At 41.9% G+C, this 19,634-nt stretch overlaps 1 protein-coding gene across 2 annotated transcripts; it reads right to left on the bottom strand.

Annotated features, from left to right (window-relative positions):
* Positions 1-613: 613 nt before the first annotated feature.
* ACP1 (acid phosphatase 1) lies at positions 614-19,633 on the bottom strand. Of its 2 annotated transcripts, none has more exons than XM_075269128.1 (6): positions 19,452-19,633; positions 17,617-17,690; positions 12,963-13,076; positions 8,809-8,870; positions 2,167-2,272; positions 614-909 (listed from the first exon to the last, which is right to left on the bottom strand). In XM_075269128.1, the coding sequence occupies exons 1-6, from the start codon at positions 19,492-19,494 to the stop codon at positions 832-834; spliced, it is 477 nt and encodes a 158-aa protein (XP_075125229.1). In that variant the 5' UTR covers positions 19,495-19,633; the 3' UTR covers positions 614-831. The 2 variants fall into 2 exon arrangements, with proteins under 2 accessions (XP_075125229.1, XP_075125228.1); XM_075269127.1 differs by lacking the exon at positions 12,963-13,076 and adding an exon at positions 13,135-13,248 and having other exon boundaries at positions 19,452-19,624.
* Between the last annotated feature and the right edge of the window lies 1 nt (position 19,634).

Below are 19,634 nucleotides of genomic sequence, written 5' to 3'. Positions count from 1 at the left end.
AATTTGCTGATCAGTGTGGGTCCAACTGCTCAAAGGACAGATCAGACTTGTATCAGTATTTGTAAGCCAAGAGCTGAACACACACAGAGCTACAATGGAAAGATTTTTGCCTCTTCCATGTTTAGGGTCCACTCTTAACTTTAATAAACGCTGAAAGTGTCCTTGCATGTTTCCTTAGGTGAGCGCTACCTGGCAACTTTCCAGTTTTAACTATTAAACTGCTGTCCATAGGAAGACACAGAGATGTATGAAGTGCAGGTAATTTCTGTGGACTTCTAAAATGGGAAACTAACATTAAAAAAAAGTCTGTAGAGTAGAACCAGTCTCCTGGACTCACCCACCAATCCATCACCATTTTCACTGCCTATCAAAGAGGATCTGTGAGCTCTCCTGATACTTTTACTTTCCAAGAATTTACAATGTAAGACCTTTTCTCACCACATTGAATTGTGCCGACCCTCTGTTATTCCTCGTTCGAATTTATGACTAAATGTACAACTGAGCATTAACCATTTGGGAAGGCGGGGGGATCCTACACAGGTTAATAATTTCCTACCGTTCAGAAACTGCTGACCTGATACATGAAGAGGAATAAAGCGCATGGAGCATCTGCTTAAGTAAAAGGTTTTCTTTTATTCCCCGTTTCAGAATGAGTCCGGCGTCCGATGACAACAAATATTCAACATTCTGAAAAACCTGACATGAAATGCTATAACATTGTGGTATAAATTATAGGTCACGTCTTGTTCCATTGTTAAATACGAGACTAAGAGATTAATGTACTGTCATAAAGCAATAGATACAGCCATGACATACAGCCGATGTGGAATACTAGGAGGGCTTCTCCAAGAAGGATTTACAGCATCTAACACATTGCTGGTAGACAGTCTCAAAATCTTCATCGCTCCCCTGAAAACAGGAAAAAAAATATAAAATTAGCTGTACAGATACTAAAAGATTAGAAAGTACTCCTGGTTATGGGTGGACTTTTATAGGAGTGCGCTGTAACATCATTATATGATGAACAAAAAAATCTCTGTATAGCAGATGCCTGGGTACAAACAAAAATGGAAAAAAAGCCCTTAAAAGGATCTTTCCAGGCTTATCAATGGAAGACCTATCCTTAGGTCACTGTCTGAAGAGGCACAGCACCATACATTGTATAGCAGTTGTGCTTGGTATCACAGTTCAGCTCCATATGAATGGGACTGAGCTGCAGACATGTGACCGATGAACATGACATCGCACGATTGTGATGTAGAAGCGACGGTCACCTAAAACAGCTGATCTGTTGGGGTCACAGATGTCAGAAACCTACTGACCTAAAGAGAGGTCATCAATCACTAAAGTCTGGAAAACCCCTTTACATCAAGGAAGAAATGTAGGCATTGTCACTATGTCCACTCGATCAACCATGAGAGGTCAAAGGTAATAATAATACATTGTCAAATTCTAAAGTAGGGGGCAACACGGTGGCTCAGTGGTTAGCACTGCAGCCTTGCAGCGCTGGAGTCCTGGGTTCAAATCCCACCAGGAACAACCTCTGCAAGGCGTTTGTATGTTCTCCCTGTGTTTGTGTGGATTTCCTCCCATTCTACAAAGACATACTGATAGGGGAAAATGTACATTGTGAGTCCTATATGGGGCTGACAATCTACATAAAAAAATAAAAACTCTTGCTAAAGTAGACATCACTTTGGAGATAGCCTGGAACCAGATAATGCCTGTCAAGCACAGACTTTATTGAATAGGCATACAACCCATGATAAAGGCAGTCAACTTTGCAGGGACCCTGGATGGAGAGATTTTGGCTGATCTATTGTATGTTCATCATAACAGAGAGCTCCTCTAGCCATTTCTGTGCTGGACATTCTGATAGTAGATCCCTTGTGTGGATAGAAGTGAAGCTTGATAGAAAATTCTCCTGGGCTGTGAGCTTTTAATTTTTGCTGTCTATTAGAGATATGTTTACAGTATTTCCCTACAAGTACCTCTGAGAGAAAGCTACCAAATAGCCAATGGTATAGTCATACAGTGGCAAATATCTCAGGCAGGAGCCCATTGTGTAAAAAACAGAAAAACAAAATGAATCAAGTATACCTCTACAGTACACTTATTATATTCCTCTGTACAGCAACATCTAAAATCAATTTAAGAAAAACTCACGTAATATGGATCTTCAATGATGAGTCGTTTTTGCGGGTCGTAGCTTCCAAGCAGCTCGATTTTAGCTTTGCAGCTCTGCACTTGGTTACATTTACGTTTTAGGTCTCTGCAAAACAAAACGCACAAATATTAAAACCACTTGAAAATATCGGGGGGAATTCCTGCATCTGAGCACTGAGGCACATTAGCGTTTCTTGGATGTATTATTCACCACTTGTGCATACATTGAACCAGTGATTAATAAACTCTCATATCTGCAGTTTTGAGTGTGAACTCTCTTCTATAACACTAGCATATGCCCGTGACTTCGTCTGCGGGTTGGTGTTGGCGCTGAGCCACTTACATTTAGCCAATTGCTGTTGTGGTTGATGCACCTGCTCCGGCGTCTCGGCTCTGCTACATCGCAGCATATGAGCAGCATACTCAGTTGTATGTACATCTCTACATATGGAGAGCGTACTGAGCTGTGCTACATCTGGCCATTTGGATTAGAGGGGTGTTCTTATGTCAGTGTGTGAGCAGCTTCTGTGTTACAAAGGGCTGAACGGATGTTGCTGAAATGTGCCAAAGTTCGATCCGCCTGCTCCCGCGTCTCGGCTCTGCTACATCACTGCATATGCGTAGGATACCCAGCTGTATGTACATGTTTTCATATGGAGAGCCTACAGCACTGCATAAGCTCTGCTACATCAGGCAATTGTGATTACAGGGGTTCTGTTATACGACTGTCTGAGCAGCTTCTGTGTTACAAAGGGATGAATGGATGTTGCTGAAATGTGCCAAAGTTCTCCCCCCTCCCCCATCAGAGGCACAACAACACATCCCCCGTCGTACTCACTGAAACTCTACACCCGATATACTCCTCTTGCCCACACACATCCTGCATGTTCTGTAGTCTCCTGATCTTCCATGAGATTCCATTTTCATCAGCTTTCACACTGTCCAGCTTCATCCTATATAGATCCGCCCACAAAATAGTGTGTAGCTCCACCCACTGCCTAGCACGATCCTATCCTAGAATGGCTCAAGGACCAGCGATGATGTCATCACAGGTCCTTTAGTGTTGTGTGAACCTATATTCCATCACTGCGGTCGTGTAGTGATGTCATTTACCGGGATAAAAAGTAGCCTATGTTTTAATCAGGGTTCTTATCTATGTGTGTGGCAAATTTCATGCAAATCCGTTCAGCCGTTTTTGCGTGATTGAGGAACAAACATCCAAACCAGGATTAGTAGGACAATGAAGATGGCAATGAAGGATGTCCAGAGTGTCTTGGACATAAGAAGGAAGAGACAGCACAAATGGGTGCAAGATTATTTCAGTGTACATACTAATGCTCTGTGTGGTGCAGTCTATGCCTGAGAAAATAATAAGTCCTTTGAGGGGGGTCAACCCCCTTACCAATCTTGAGAAGTGAATAGTGTAATAGATGAGGAATTACGTGAGGAATTTCAATATACTTGTTTATATTATTGGTATGGGGTTATTATTTGGAGGACATATCTATGAATATACAGTAGCCTCCACCCTACGTATATTAGATATGGTTTATATATGCTGATTCACATGCAGTCAGGCATGGTGTCTCTGGGATAAACCTGTTCCTCTGCTAAATATTCTTTAGGTGTTGTTAATGAAATATATGCCTTGATTTACAACCAGTAATTAGGTAATTAAGTGAATGTGATATTATCTATTTGGAGATGGGCGCAGCCTAATATCGGTTATTCTCAGAATCAGAAATGTAAAGAGAAAAAGGGTCCAAACACCAGTGTCCTCAGACAACCTCATACCTACGCACATGGAAGTGAATCGCTTATGTCTATCCATACTGATTGCCCTATAGCGTCTGGTTACTATGGGTTACTGCCTTGGTCTCTGTCAGTCAATCAGAATGGCATGGCGTAAACCAAGTCCCTCACTCCGAGGCAAGTGCAGACACTGCAGATTTGGCAGCATGATTTGGGCAGAGGCAGTTCCATATACTGCTGGAAAGCCGACAGTGCGCTGAATTCAGCGCACTGTCAGTTTTCCCGATCTGTGCCCCGGGTAAAGCGCTATCGGTCCCGATACTGTAGCTCTTTACAGTCAGAAGGGCGTTCCTGACAGTCAGTCAGGTACATCCTTCTCCACAGCAGCGCCTATAGCGCTGTACACTGTGAGCAGGGAGAAACGCCCCCCTCCCCTCCTGATAATACTCGTCTATGGACGAGCACTGTGAGCAAAGGGAGGGGGCGTTCCTCCCCGCTCACACTGTACAGCGCTACAGGCGCTGCTGTGCAGAAGGACGTTCCTGACTGACTGTCAGAGACACCCTTCTGACTGTAAAGCGCTATGGTACTGGGCCGAAAACTCTTTACCCGGGGCACAGATCGGGAAAGCCGACAGTGTGCTGAATTTAGCGCACTGTCCGCTTTCCAGCAGTATATGGAACTGCCTGTGCCCCAAACTATGAAAGGTCCTCTTTAAGCTCACTCGTGGCTCCATTTCTAAGTATCGGCAATTGTGATTGTATTTCGTCATCTTCATCTACTCTGTAAGTCTTGCACATTACGGTACAATGCATTGAGGGCAGCACTATTTAATAAAATTTCCATAGTAGTGGGCACGCCTGCTTAACAGACTTATGATCTAGGCTCTAAGGAGCAGTTTATAATTCCAGGATGTATGTATGCTTACTTTTAGGAAAATCAGGTGGCCATCTCAAAATAGATACAGTGGGTATAGAAATTATTCAGACCCCTTTATATTTTTCACTCTTTATTTCATTGCAGCCATTTGCTAAAAGAAAAAAAATTTCATTTCTCATTAATGTACACTCAGCCCCATCCTGACAGAAAAAAAACCAAACCAGAAATGTAGATATTTTTTACAAATTTATTAAAAAAGAAAAATTGAAATCTCAATCACATTGTCTTGTTGGAAGGTTGGAGGTTCAGAGCACTCTGGGAGAGGTTTTCTTCCAGGATATCTCTGCACTTAGTTGCATTTATCTTTCCTTCAATTGCAACCAGTTGTTCTGTCCCTATCCCATAACATGATGCTGCCACCACCATGTTTCACTGTTAGAATTGTATTGGGCAGGTAATGAGTACGGCCCGATTTTTTCCCCACACATACCACTTAGAATTAACACCAAAAAGTTCAATCTTCGTCTCATCAGACCAGAGAATCTTATTTCTCATAGTCTGTGAGTCCTTCATGTGTTTTTGGCAAACTATGCAGGCTTTCATATGTCTTGCACTGAGGAGAGGTTTCCTTCGGTCACTCTGCCATAAAGCCCTGACTGGTGGAGGCTGCAGTGATAGTTGACTTTGTGGAACTTTCTCCCATCTCCCTACTGCATCTCTGGAGCTCAGCCACAGGGATCTTTGGTTTCTTCTTTACCTCCCTCAGCAAGGCTCTTCTCCCAGGATTGCTCAGTTTGGCTGGACGGCCAGGTCTAGGAAGAGTTCTGGTCATACCAAACTTCTTCCATTTAAGGATTATGGAGGTCACTGTGCTCTTAGGAACCTTGAGTGCTGCAGAAATTCTTTTGTAACCTTGGCCAGATCTGTGCCTTGCCACAATTCTGTCTCTGAGCTCCTTGGGCAGTTCCTTTGACCTTGTGATTCTCATTTGCTCTGACATGTGCTGTGAGGCATTATATAGACAGGTGCATGCCTTTCCTAATCAAGTCCAATCAGTTTAATTAAACACAGCTGGGCTCCAATGAAGGAGTAGAACCATCTCAAGGAGGATCAGAAGGAAATGGACAGCATGTAAGTTAAATATGAGTGTCTCAGCAAAGTGTCTGAATACGCATGACCATGTTATATTTCAGTTTTTCTTTTTTAATAAGTTTGCAAAAATATCTTTTTTTTTTTTTTTTTGGGGGGGGGGGTTCTGTCAAGATGGGGTGCCAAGTGTACATTAATGAGAAATAAAATGATCTTTTTCGCTTTTAGCAAATGGCTGCAATGACACAAAGAATGAAAAATTTAAAGGGGTCTAAATATTTTCCGTACCCACTATAGAGCTGAGGTTTAGGTGTGAGCTTTGAAATTAAATGACTGATGCCTCCTTTATGCAGAAGGGCTGGGACACTATGGTCATATATAAGGGTCATGCGTGTAATGCTCCATGAATACTCCTTTGGAGATCGAGAGCACAAGAGAATTTATATACTGCTAATATATTTTTTTTAATTATATCAAGTAAACTTTAAGCTTTATTAATCTATCTACACTCCCTGTCTAGTGAGCGGGTCTCATATTGGTGGATAATTTCACCTTCAGTGATTTTATTATGAACTGTGGGGGGTTCAACATCCAGGCCACACACAGATCAACCGTTGCAACAGCAGTGGATGAGCATGTGTGCATTCTGCTACCATTCAAGTAACAGGAGTGGAGCTGCAGTTTCCCGCAGCCACCGCTATAGAGGGGAAGAGACTGCAGCGCCTCCTATTGCTTAAATAGAAGCAAACTACGGATGTGCTCTTGTTCAATGCAGCAGCTTGGAGGTTACTGGAACAGCTGATCTGTGCAGGGTATGGGTGTGAAACCCCCTCAGATGAAAACACTGATGAACTATCCTGTGGCTAGGGGGATCAGTATGAAAAACATATTTGGGGTTGGAAAACCACTTTAGTCTAAGATCCCACGGGACATCCAGAAGCAAAAAAGCGCTGTGGGGAAAACCGGGGCAGCAACGCATTGCAGGTCTTCTCGCAGAGCTTTAGGTTTCCTCTGCAGACTTTCTGTAACAAATACCTATGGAAACGCTGTCTGTTTCCCCATAGGTATAAATGACATGCTGCGATTTACAAAACTGCGTTGGTTTTGGAAACTGCGGCATGTCCGCACCGTGGTTTTTACCACAAAGTAGGTATGGGATTCCCTAGATCCCATCCACTTTCCCCTTACTGTAAAATGCTGCGATTTTACCCACAGCGTTTGCACTGCAGGCAAATTGCGGCATTTACGTCCCATGGAGGCCCAGCCTTAACCTGAGGCTGCACGTTTCGGAAACGCAACTTTTTTTGTTGCAGATTTTGTTGCAGTTTTTTGAGACAAAGCCAGGAGTGGATTGAGCACAAGGGAGAAGTATAAGAACTTCCTATACATTTGTCATTACATTTGTAGCCTTACTTGGCTTTGGCTCAAAAAAAAAAAAAAAACGCAACAAAAAAAAGCTGCATTTCCGCAACGTAGAGCATCAGCCTTAATAAAGTCAGCCATGGCGGGAATGCTAATATATTCTCTTTAAAGACCTGATATCATGGCATCAAACCTTTTCCTCTGCTCTCCAGCTTGTAGTAAAGGGAAAATAATAATGAATCTAAGACTCTAATTTGGCCATGTTGGGATTTCATTGAACAGGAAACATTTCTGAAGTTCATGTAAGGATGGGCTCATGTGTGTGTTGGATTCTGTTTAGAGCCCCTGTCACAGTGACAGAACGTACACTCGATGGATCTCTTTACAGTCTATGGGATCTGTCAGGAACCACTGGTGTCCCTTGTTTTAGCAGTCCGTGTGTTAGTTGATGTGGTCCTCTGACAGAGCCGAACAAGGAACACGCTAGTGCAAATGTGAACATGGTGGCACATAAAAAAAATAAATAAATAACAGACATACTGTGAAACCCCATTTGTTGCATTTACCATTTTAAACATATCAGAAAAATGCTACATTTCGTCCTCCTGCCTCAATCCTCAGAATTTATACAGGCATTGACATGTGTTATCAGGGCATCTTCCATCACAAGTCTGAAAATGTGTTGCTCAAGCTTCATAAGATACCAGGCCAACAATCCTTTGCCATGTGAAACAATATTGACTGTATGTGTGGGATCCAATTACTGTTGTATTTAGTTTGTTGCATCACATATAAGTATTTTTTAATTAAAACCAGATAAGGATTAATGGGAACCTGTAAGGTTGATTTGAGATACTAAGCCACCTACAGGTCCTTATATATCTTATTAAAAACCCTTTATGTTTACCTAGAGAAGGGACCGATGACTTTCATCAGATTTATCTCTGGTGCTTCCAGCGCGCATGCGCACTGAAGCCGAGGTATACAGGTATACTCCTCTGAAGAACTGCACTGGTGTGAGGAGTACACCGATAGGGTAAGTATAAATCTTTTTTTTTTTTTTTTTTTTTTTTTAATGCAGTCATGCATAGCATTATAACAGGGCAATTTGGGACACAAAACCACCCACAGCCGCTTTCGGGCTCCCAAATCAACCTAACAGGTTCCCTTTAATAATAATTTCATAATTAATTTTGATTTGATGCTAATATTTTTAATTTTCTGCATGTTCATGGGTGTGATCATTTCGCCCGAGCTGCTGTTTTTTTTGTTTTACTTAATTAAAAGCAAATTAATTATACATGTTCTCAGCAATGCAAATGAATTATAAATCTTCTCACCCATGTCATTTTCTAATAACATATATTAATTGCACTTTATTATATTTCATGTGTAAAAAAATATATATATATTTTTTTTTTTATTTTCGCAAAATGCAGATAACCCCTTTAGTACAATTGCTGCAGCCAAACAAAGCCATTCACAATTTTGCCTGCCTTGGAGATCTGGCTAATACGATTTTGCAAACATCTGTCAAACATTAACAAACACTTTACTGACCTTAGATTACTCTCATCCATGCACAGAATATAGTCATAGGAGAGGAAATCGTCTTTTGTGATCTGCATGCAAAATAAAACTGGATTCATGATTTGTATTGACCATATTTCTTAATACATGTAACAAATATAAATGAGGCCATTTACACTTTATGGCTTTGGGTCTGATGTGATCCATCAGGGGACCAGAACAATGGACAGGTTTGCACACTTTCACTCCATTCATTTCAATAGGGCTGCTGGAAATAATCGAGCTCTGAAATGACTGAAGTGGAGACCCGTGCTGCCCAGCCACTGCTCCATTTAGACTGGAGTGCAAAGCACCCATGTTCACTGGAATGGTAGGGATCAAAGCATTTGGACCACAAATTAACTGAAACTTATTCTTTAAACCTGTGTATAGGGGATAAGTTGATTTTATGGGGGACACGCATGCTTTATTCAAGTGAAACACAAAACGACACCGAGCAAACCAATGATAGTGTAGTACTTTTGTGTAACAGTCTAATATATAGACAAAGAGAAATTAATAGTCCAGATGGCCTCTCACCTGCTTAGGTTGTGACAATTACGTTCACAACCATATTTAAAGCTTGGCCACAATGGGCAGGGAGAGCAGATGGAGGGAGCAGCACACCTTATAACCACTGGTTGACCATGGGTAACCCGGAACGACAATGGAGAAGAAAAAAAGAAAGAATGTTGGCGGCGCTCTCTCAATTCTATGCTACAGTTATCTACCTGGAGATTAAGTTGATGCACTTGATAAAGGGCTAAGTGGAGCCCGAAACGCTTTGGTGTTTCATTAGCGTTGTGCCTGTTGTACTCCAATAAAAGTACCTGTTTTTCGACCAGAGAGCGCCGCTAACATTCTTTGTTTTTTCTTCTCCATTGCTTTATTCAAGTGGAATACAGCAGAAGCTGTACTGTATTCTAATGGACCTGAATCTCTAACAGAGACTCACTAGCACAGACCTACACACTGAACACCAGGGGGTGCTATTAGAAACCTATAATTACAATACAGTTAGGGCCAGAAATATTTGGACAGTGACACAATTTTCGCGAGTTGGGCTCTGCATGCCACCACATTGGTTTTGAAATGAAACCTCTACAACAGAATTCAAGTGCAGATTGTAACGTTTAATTTGAAGGGTTGAACAAAAATATCTGATAGAAAATGTAGGAATTGTACACATTTCTTTACAAACACTCCACATTTTAGGAGCTCAAAAGTAATTGGACAAATAAACATAACCCAAACAAAATATTTTTATTTTCAATATTTTGTTGCGAATCCTTTGGAGGCAATCACTGCCTTAAGTCTGGAACCCATGGACATCACCAAACGCTGGGTTTCCTCCTTCTTAATGCTTTACCAGGCCTTTACAGCCGCAGCCTTCAGGTCTTGCTTGTTTGTGGGTCTTTCCGCCTTAAGGGTGCATTCACACTGAGTAAACGCTAGCTTATTCTGAATGTAAAACACGTTCAGAATAAGCAGCGTCTAAAGCAGCTCCATTCATTTCTATGGGAGCGGGGATACGAGCGCTCCCCATAGAAATGAATGGGCTGCTTCTTTCACTCCGTGCAGTCCCATTGAAGTGAATGGGGAGTGCCGGCGTATACGGCAAGCTCTGCTCATGCCGGAGCGTACACGCCGGCACTCCCCATTCACTTCAATGGGACTGCACGGAGTGAAAGAAGCAGCCCATTCATTTCTATGGGGAGCGCTCGTATCCCCGCTCCCATAGAAATGAATGGAGCTGCTTTAGACGCCGCTTATTCTGAACGTGTTTTACGTTCAGAATAAGCTAGCGTTTACTCAGTGTGAATGCACCCTAAGGGTGCACTCACACTGAGTAAACGCTAGCTTATTCTGAACGTAAAACACGTTCAGAATCAGCGGCGTATAAAGCAGCTCCATTCATCTCTATGGGAGCCGGCAAACGAGCGCTCCCCATAGAAATGAATGGGCTGCTTCTTTCACTCCGAGCAGTCCCATTGAAGTGAATGGGGAGTGCCGACGTATACGGCTAGCTCTGCTCATGCCGGAGCGTACACGCCGGCACTCCCCATTCACTTCAATGGGACTGCTCGGAGTGAAAGAAGCATCCCATTCATTTCTATGGGGAGCGCTCGTATGCCGGCTCCCATAGAGATGAATGGAGCTGCTTTATACGCCGCTTATTCTGAACGTGTTTTACGTTCAGAATAAGCTAGCGTTTACTCCGTGTGAATGCACCCTTAGTCTGGATTTGAGCAAGTGAAATGCATATTCAATTGGGTTAAGATCTGGTGATTGACTTGGCCATTGCAGAATGTTCCACTTTTTTGCACTCATGAACTCCTGGGTAGCTTTGGCTGTATGCTTGGGGTCATTGTCCATCTGTACTATGAAGCGCCGTCCGATCAACTTGGCAGCATTTGGCTGAATCTGGGCTGAAAGTATATCCCGGTACACTTCAGAATTCATCCGGCTACTCTTGTCTGCTGTTATGTCATCAATAAACACAAGTGACCCAGTGCCATTGAAAGCCATGCATGCCCATGCCATCACGTTGCCTCCACCATGTTTTACAGAGGATGTGGTGTGCCTTGGATCATGTGCCGTTCCCTTTCTTCTCCAAACTTTTTTCTTCCCATCATTCTGGTACAGGTTGATCTTTGTCTCATCTGTCCATAGAATACTTTTCCAGAACTGAGCTGGCTTCTTGAGGTGTTTTTCAGCAAATGTAACTCTGGCCTGTCTATTTTTGGAATTGATGAATGGTTTGCATCTAGATGTGAACCCTTTGTATTTACTTTCATGGAGTCTTCTCTTTACTGTTGACTTAGAGACAGATACACCTACTTCACTGAGAGTGTTCTGGACTTCAGTTGATGTTGTGAACGGGTTCTTCTTGACCAAAGAAAGTATGCGGCGATCATCCACCACTGTTGTCATCCGTGGACGCCCAGGCCTTTTTGAGTTCCTAAGCTCACCAGTCAATTCCTTTTTTCTTAGAATGTACCCGACTGTTGATTTTGCTACTCCAAGCATGTCTGCTATCTCTCTGATGGATTTTTTCTTTTTTTTCAGCCTCAGGATGTTCTGCTTCACCTCAATTGAGAGTTCCTTTGACCGCATGTTGTCTGGTCACAGCAACAGCTTCCAAATGCAAAACCACACACCTGGAATCAACCCCAAACCTTTTAACTACTTCTTTGATTACAGGTTTACGAGGGAGATGCCTTCAGAGTTAATTGCAGCCCTTAGAGTCCATTGTCCAATTACTTTTGGTCCCTTGAAAAAGAGGAGGCTATGCATTACAGAGCTATGATTCCTAAACCCTTTCTCCGATTTGGATGTGGAAACTCTCATATTGCAGCTGGGAGTGTGCACTTTCAGCCCATATTATATATATATATATATATATATATATATATATATATATATATATATATATATATATATATATATATATATATATAAAAAATTGTATTTCTGAACATGTTTTAGTAAACAGCTAAAATAACAAAACTTGTGTCACTGTCCAAATATTTCTGGCCCTAACTGTATTTGTGAGAGAAAACTTTTAAAAACAGAAAGTTACTCCAAATTGCATATCTGGTATACTAAGGCACAACCCCGTTAACACTTCATGGACTTACTAGAACTATTATCTCTATCACTTTAAATCTATAGAAGGAAGAACATTTTCCCCTTGGTTTCCTCCTCCTTTGAAAATAAGCAATGCACATAGGACTACTGCAGCAACCCTATCATATCTGCAAGCAGTCAGGATCACTTTTGGTTAAGAATATGATATTAATAAACTGCTATTTGTACAGATTAGTCAGATATACTAATTTGTTGAAATTGTTTACTTTAAGATACTTGTACAGTTGCCTTAAGACTGACTTTATCCCACACCTATTTACTACCTATGTCACTCTCTGATACAGTATTATAGGAGTTATCACACCTCAGTGGATTGGCAGAAGAGTTCTAGGTAGTGGTAAAGCACCGCAGAGAAGAAAGGAAATAATACAACTGTACTTGACAAGGTGGAGACCCCACACACAATGGTAAGATAGTCCTGATGGATGTATGAGAGCTGTCCAGGTAGAAGAGAATTTTGTTGGAAACTCAAAAGAACGTAGACTGGCCTATACCTGTCGTGCTTTATGCGATGTTTCGGTATCATGGCTTTTTAGGCACTTTATGGCCCTTGAATCTGGGGAGCAACCCACGTTCCAGTGAGAGGTAGCAGCGCTGTCTATGGACCACTGCAACACAAAACACAATGGATAGGATTGAATGAAAGAAGGAAAGGGAGTACATTACCTGCCTGGCAGTGTGATTCATGGCAATGCCGTGCTTCCTCATACAGTTCTGGCCACGATAATCCGGGGGGTTTCCTATTTCATATGTAGAGGTGGCTGCACTGTCTATGTTCCACTGGAATACAAAGACAAACAGTCCATAGCATCTGAACAATTCTGTCTATTAAAGGAGTTGTTCTTAGTTATCAAGTTATAACCACAGAATGGATGGTAGGCGTTGGCGCAGCGGTGGCCTGAGCTGTGAGACACCTAGTGAGAAGAACATGGAGCTTGTGCACTGGCCGAGTATACGCACAGCTTCTCCATTCATTTCTATGGAACTGCTGTAGTTAGAGCACTGCAATAAGAATTTCTTCAGCAGTCTCAAAGGTGAAAGAAGCGGCTGTGCGCATGCATAGCTATGGCTCTATTCACACTGGGAACACAAGACTCGCTTCCTTGTGACCCCACAAGATAATAACCAGCTATTCTGTGGATTGGTGATCATTTTTAAAACATGGTACGATGCCATTAATGTAATCTAAAGTCTATGTCCAGTGTATAAAGATGGTTCTGGGGATAATATCGCTCCTTAAGGAGTGAGCACCTTTATAGGTGTATAGAGACTACTAAGCCATTTTTCGCTCCACTGGGGGATTATGGGAAAAACAGTTTTGTATAAAGATGGTGAGACTTTTGGAATAAATCCAATGGTTATAAATAGCGTACACTCATGTGCTGCACTCCGCGCCTTGCTGGCAGTTTTCAGCTGATTTTTCTTCATATGTAACAGTTTCTATCTCGGGCATGTAACTGAATTAAGTTCTGTTCACACTAGTGTTAGGATTTCTGTTTCACATTAGTCGGAACAAATCAGTTTTCTTTTCTCCACTCACTTGTAATATCTCGGAGTTGATCGGGTATTAGTTTTTATTTTCCTATACACAGTACAGCAGTAGATTACACTATTATGACAAAACATTAAGTGAAGGCTGATGACAAACATACATTAGTGTGAACACAGCGTTAATTATAAGGGCTAGTTCACACGGGTCTAGGTGGGGCGGATTTTGGCACCGGGAGTGAAGCGGACTCCGGAGGTTGCTGCCACCAGGCAGAAGCTGTGGCTTGGCGAGCCGCGGAATCCGCCTGAAGACAGGGCAGCTCGCTTCTTTTTTCCACTATCGACAATAAGCCGATAGCGTAAAAAAAGGATGCTAGTGGTCTCCATAGACCACCATTGTGTGGAGGCGAATTGTGAGGCAAAATCCGCTGTCAAAATCCACCTCCTTGCCCCCGTGTGAACTAGCCCTAAGATTACTGCAGAATATACTACAGCAGGCAAGTCCAGCTGTACAAAACCATATAGATAAATGTAAGCCGTTGGCAATTTCGTGAAGGTGTGGCAGCTACCTAGTTGGCTGGGAGAAGCACTGTGCAGAGAAACTGTGCCAGCATTACAATGCCTGTATTCTCAGACTCCACCAAACAAGGATGGTATAGTCTACAGTCACCCCATCTTTCAATGATGAGAAAATCTCTTCATCTCAAGGGAGAATTATCTTAATATAATATTCTCAGTATTGATCGCTATAGATGTAAGATAAGATAATCCTTTAATAGTCCCACAGTGGGGAAATCTCAACGCCAGGGGCAGAGGATGGATCTTTCACTAGACACAGATCACACACCAGCAGGTAGTCTGCTGACAGGACTGTGGGGTATTGGACATTTCCTGCAGTTAAAGGAAGCAATGTTAAGAAGAGCCTTACATTGGGGAACTGTGTGTGTGGGACAAGTTGAATAATAAAAATTAAGGTGGCTCCAAACCTCAGGTTTACATGCCTGGTAATACTAGAGGTCTGCCGACTGCCAATGGTCTAGTCCTATTAAAAAGTAAAAGATGTCCCTGACATTATGTGGTCCGGTGCTTATTATAAGCTCCCACATTGCAATGTAGTTTATTATGTACACAAGCATGAAGAACAGGGTATATCAAAATGACTCATTTAAATAACATCTAATACCCACTGTAGATCATCAAATAATTGCATTTTCAAAAACCCAGAATAAGGGGTAAACGGAAAAAAGGGGTAGAAAATGCTAAATTGAAACAGACAATTTTTTATTAAATATACAAACACAATAACAACAAGTTAAAAAGGGTGACAATACCACATCTACCAAACAGTAGGTGTGGGGGATAAATCCAGCAAAGTGAAAGTATAAATAGGGTAGTTATTGTTCCCAGTATTTGAAGTAAATAGATTTGTACAAAGTCAGGTTATAAGCTTATAGTAAATCACCCAAATGTAAGGGTGATATAAACCCAGGAACCTATCAAGGTATATTTAGAAATTTCAACATCAATGACCTTCATGCATCTCTGACACAATTCACACAATAGACTAGTAAGTGCATGTCAGTTAATACAATTGGAAACGTCATGTTGCAGAGAAAGCCTATCCAGGTGAATACACTTCATGTTATAAGTAGGTAGTGCACATGTCAATGAGGTAGAGGTAGTAGTTATAACATGCTAGGTCAAAATGTAGACAAAAAACAATAGGTAACTGAGGTCAAAAGTATAACATACCCATGGATGAATTGTAAAAATTGTTGCTGGTTTAGCCCACACACCAGACCCCAACGCACGTTTCGGCTCTAAGCCTTCTTCCGGGGGAGAAGCCTTCTTCCCCCGGAAGAAGGCTTAGAGCCGAAACGTGCGTTGGGGTCTGGTGTGTGGGCTAAACCAGCAACAATTTTTACAATTCATCCATGGGTATGTTATACTTTTGACCTCAGTTACCTATTGTTTTTTGTCTACACTTTTACCTAGCATGTTATAACTACTACCTCTACCTCATTGACATGTGCACTACCTACTTATAACATGAAGTGTATTCACCTGGATAGGCTTTCTCTGCAACATGACGTTTCCATTTGTATTAACTGACATGCACTAGTCTATTGTGTGAATTGTGTCAGAGATGCATGAAGGTCATTGATGTTGAAATTTCTAAATATACCTTGATAGGTTCCTGGGTTTATATCACCCTTACATTTGGGTGATTATTATAAGCTTACAACTTGATTTTGTACAAATCTATTTACTTCAAATACTGGGAACAATAATTACCCTATTTATACTCTCATTTTGCTGGATTTATCCCCCATACCTACTGTTTGGTAGATGTGGTATTGTCACCCTTTTTAACTTGTTGTTATTGTGTTTGTATATTTAATAAAAATTGTCTGTTTCAATTTAGCATTTTCTACCCCTTTTTTCCCCGTTTACCCCTCAATGTAGTTTATTAGCAGAGTCAATTTCTTTCCCAAGCTTTAATACCACAGACCCCAGTGCACTGTACTCAGGGACTCCCAAAGATAAAGTAAATTAATATTTTATTGGCTCAAAAATTAAAATCAATAGAAAACAGAAGAAGGCAAAAATGGAATAGCTTACATGTAGGCTAGTCTGTTTTTGACCTCCCATCTTCCCTGAGTTTTAATTTGTAAGATAATAAAATACTGATCCACTTTAATGTCATGATTTAGATTATTCCTAGTTCTGCACCTTGTAGACGCTTATTCAGTCAGCTGGATTTTTATTTTTTTTTGGATTCATTAAATGGAGGCAGCGGTATGAAAATATTGCAGCTGCACTCAAGTTCATACATAGATACCCCATTTCCCAAAAAAACAAGGACACCCTTGCATATCAGCTGTCCCCACTATATCACAACTGCAGCAGGGAAAGCTTCTGTCACAGCAAAAACTCCTATGCAATGGACGGGCATCATATGAGGGTTAAAATACAACTCCCATTTTTTTTTTTTTTACAATTGTGTAGACGAGTGTTTGTTTTGCAATATATTTTATTAAGTTACCCAACTTCCTTTTTATTATAAAATAGGCCTTCTCCTTAGTAACCCTCTAACTGCATATAAAGTCACATTCCTCACTGAGTATTTAACTAGTGATATCTCCAATTCTTTTACAGCTAGTACTTCAATCTTGACAGCACTTGAAAGTTGGTATGTAACCGGAGTTACAGCCATCTAAAGGGTCCATCCCCCCTTGGGTAAATGCTTTAGCTGTATGTACTTTATTGAGTCCAGGTATATGGATAGAGTCTCCCTGGCAATGCTCAGTTAGCGCATTGCTAATGGGAACCTTACAGCCTGTTTCTATTAAAGGAAAGTTTGATTCGATAGATTAATAATTATAAAAATGTTCACAGAAAAGAAACAGTCCAAAAAAAGTCCTGATAAACCACTGACAATCTCTGCCAGAAACCGGGAAGGAATTCTGACCCTCAAATTGTGATCCAAGATAGACATGGGAAGAGTGATTGAGCCTGCACTTCTATCAGGATGGCTTAGTGAGCTGTGTGAACTTCTATATCACTAGAAAACAGCTCGAAGCTAAGCGCCTCTTGCAGATATCTGGTATAGTTGCCTATTTTCCATGATCTCTGGAACAAAATCACATGAGTTCTTACCTGGTGTGCTACTCCTTCATCCTGCACCAGCTTTCTAAACACGGCTTCAGCTATTGGAGATCGACAGATGTTACCTGCAAGAAATATATGAATCAATGATCTAGGAGACTTATTTGATGGCCATACATGGTAACAAGTGGCCAAATCCTGTGTCATCTTAGGGTGCATTCACACTGAGTAAACGCTAGCTTATTCTGAACGTAAAACACGTTCAGAATAAGCGGCGTCTAAAGCAGCTCCATTCATTTCTATGGGAGCGGGGATACGAGCGCTCCCCATAGAAATGAATGGGCTGCTTCTTTCACTCCATGCAGTCCCATTGAAGTGAATGGGGAGTGCCGGCGTGTACGCTCCGGCATGAGCAGAGCTTGCCGTATACGCCGGCACTCCCCATTCACTTCAATGGGACTGCACGGAGTGAAAGAAGCAGCCCATTCATTTCTATGGGGAGCGCTCGTATCCCCGCTCCCATAGAAATGAATGGAGCTGCTTTAGACGCCGCTTATTCTGAACGTGTTTTACGTTCAGAATAAGCTAGCGTTTACTCAGTGTGAATTCACCCTTAGGGAAATTTCTAAATGACTGCAGTCAACAGGACTTTTACATGTAAGGCCCAGTTCACATCTGTGTTTGGGCCATTCTGTGCTCCTCTCCGCATGAAAAATGCAGAGAAAAGTCCTGCAAGCAGCACCACTCTCTGCATATAGTCTATGGGGTCCGCGGGCTTCCTAAGGTAACTGCTTTTTAATGCAGATTAGGTTTCCATTGGGGTTGGTCCCCAAATGGAAACCCATGCGCAGATGAGAACCGGGCCAAATGGGAGTTTTGCTGCACAACTCTTTTTTTTTTTTTTTTTTTTTTTAAATGTAGATTGTGAGCCCCACATAGAGCTCACAATGTACATTTTTCCCTATCAGTATGTCTTTTTTGGAATATGGGATGGAAATCCATGCAAACACGGGGAGAACATACAAACTCCTTGCAGATGGTTTTTTGTCCTTGGCAGGATTTGAACACCAGGACTCCAGCGCTGCAAGGCTGCAGTGCTAACCACTGAGCCACCGTGTGGCCCCTGCTGCACAACTCTTTGTTGGCATTATTTTGGTTAAACCCAGGAAACTCCTTGTCAATGCTGTATGTGAACATATCCATATGAAAGCTTAGCTTAAAGGAACACTCAGTAACAACACTTAACCCCCTATGCTGTGATAACTTGCTGATCAGCAGGGGTCTGAATGTAAACACAACCAATTACAAAAAGAGGATTTTGCAGACTAGTTTGAACGGTGTAGGTGATCAAAAAATGCACCTCCACCCCACTACTTCTTGCATTACAATGGAGCGCTATACATCAGCTATCTCCAACAGTCTCACTGAAATGGGGTGCCCATTTTGTTGATGAAACAGAGCCCTAGGAGACCTCCACTGATCAGCAATTACCCCCTACCCATAGGCCTTATTGTGATCGCAATATAATAAGCAATACATGCGTTATTACATATCTGCCTAATGCAGTGACGATGCAGACCACAGATTATAGCCTCTCTAGGGGCGTATTCACACACTACAGGTATTGTTGGAGAAACTGAAGATGTAATGTGGACAGGACTCTGCATTTGGCAGTCACCCAGCTCGCCCACAATAAATATAATGAAAAAATGCCCAATTACATAATAACCTGGCACAGGAAAAGACAAAGGATGCAAATACTGAATGAAATGTGACTACCTGAATGATGTGAGACATTTGCAGGAAGTGCTAGAAAAGTAGCAGCACAACAGTGCAAGTGTCAGTGCAGCAGAGACCACCCATGGCTGAGCCCAACACCAACTCACCAAGACACACAAAGAGCACAGACTTGCTCCCAGCAGCCGCCATGTCTTCCTCCGCTCGCTCCTACCCTCTCCGCTGCCTTCTAGCCGCCCTGTCACAGAAAAAGAGGTAGAGGACTCACATTACCGGAAGTGCGTCACTTTACGGCACTTAGTAGTCCAGACAGACCGCCTGACTGGGAGCTG

This window comes from Leptodactylus fuscus, chromosome 3, assembly GCF_031893055.1.
Source record: "Leptodactylus fuscus isolate aLepFus1 chromosome 3, aLepFus1.hap2, whole genome shotgun sequence".
NCBI lineage: Eukaryota > Metazoa > Chordata > Amphibia > Anura > Leptodactylidae > Leptodactylus > Leptodactylus fuscus.
Note: the sequence above shows the minus strand (reverse complement) of the source record. Positions and strands in the feature narration are given on the sequence as shown.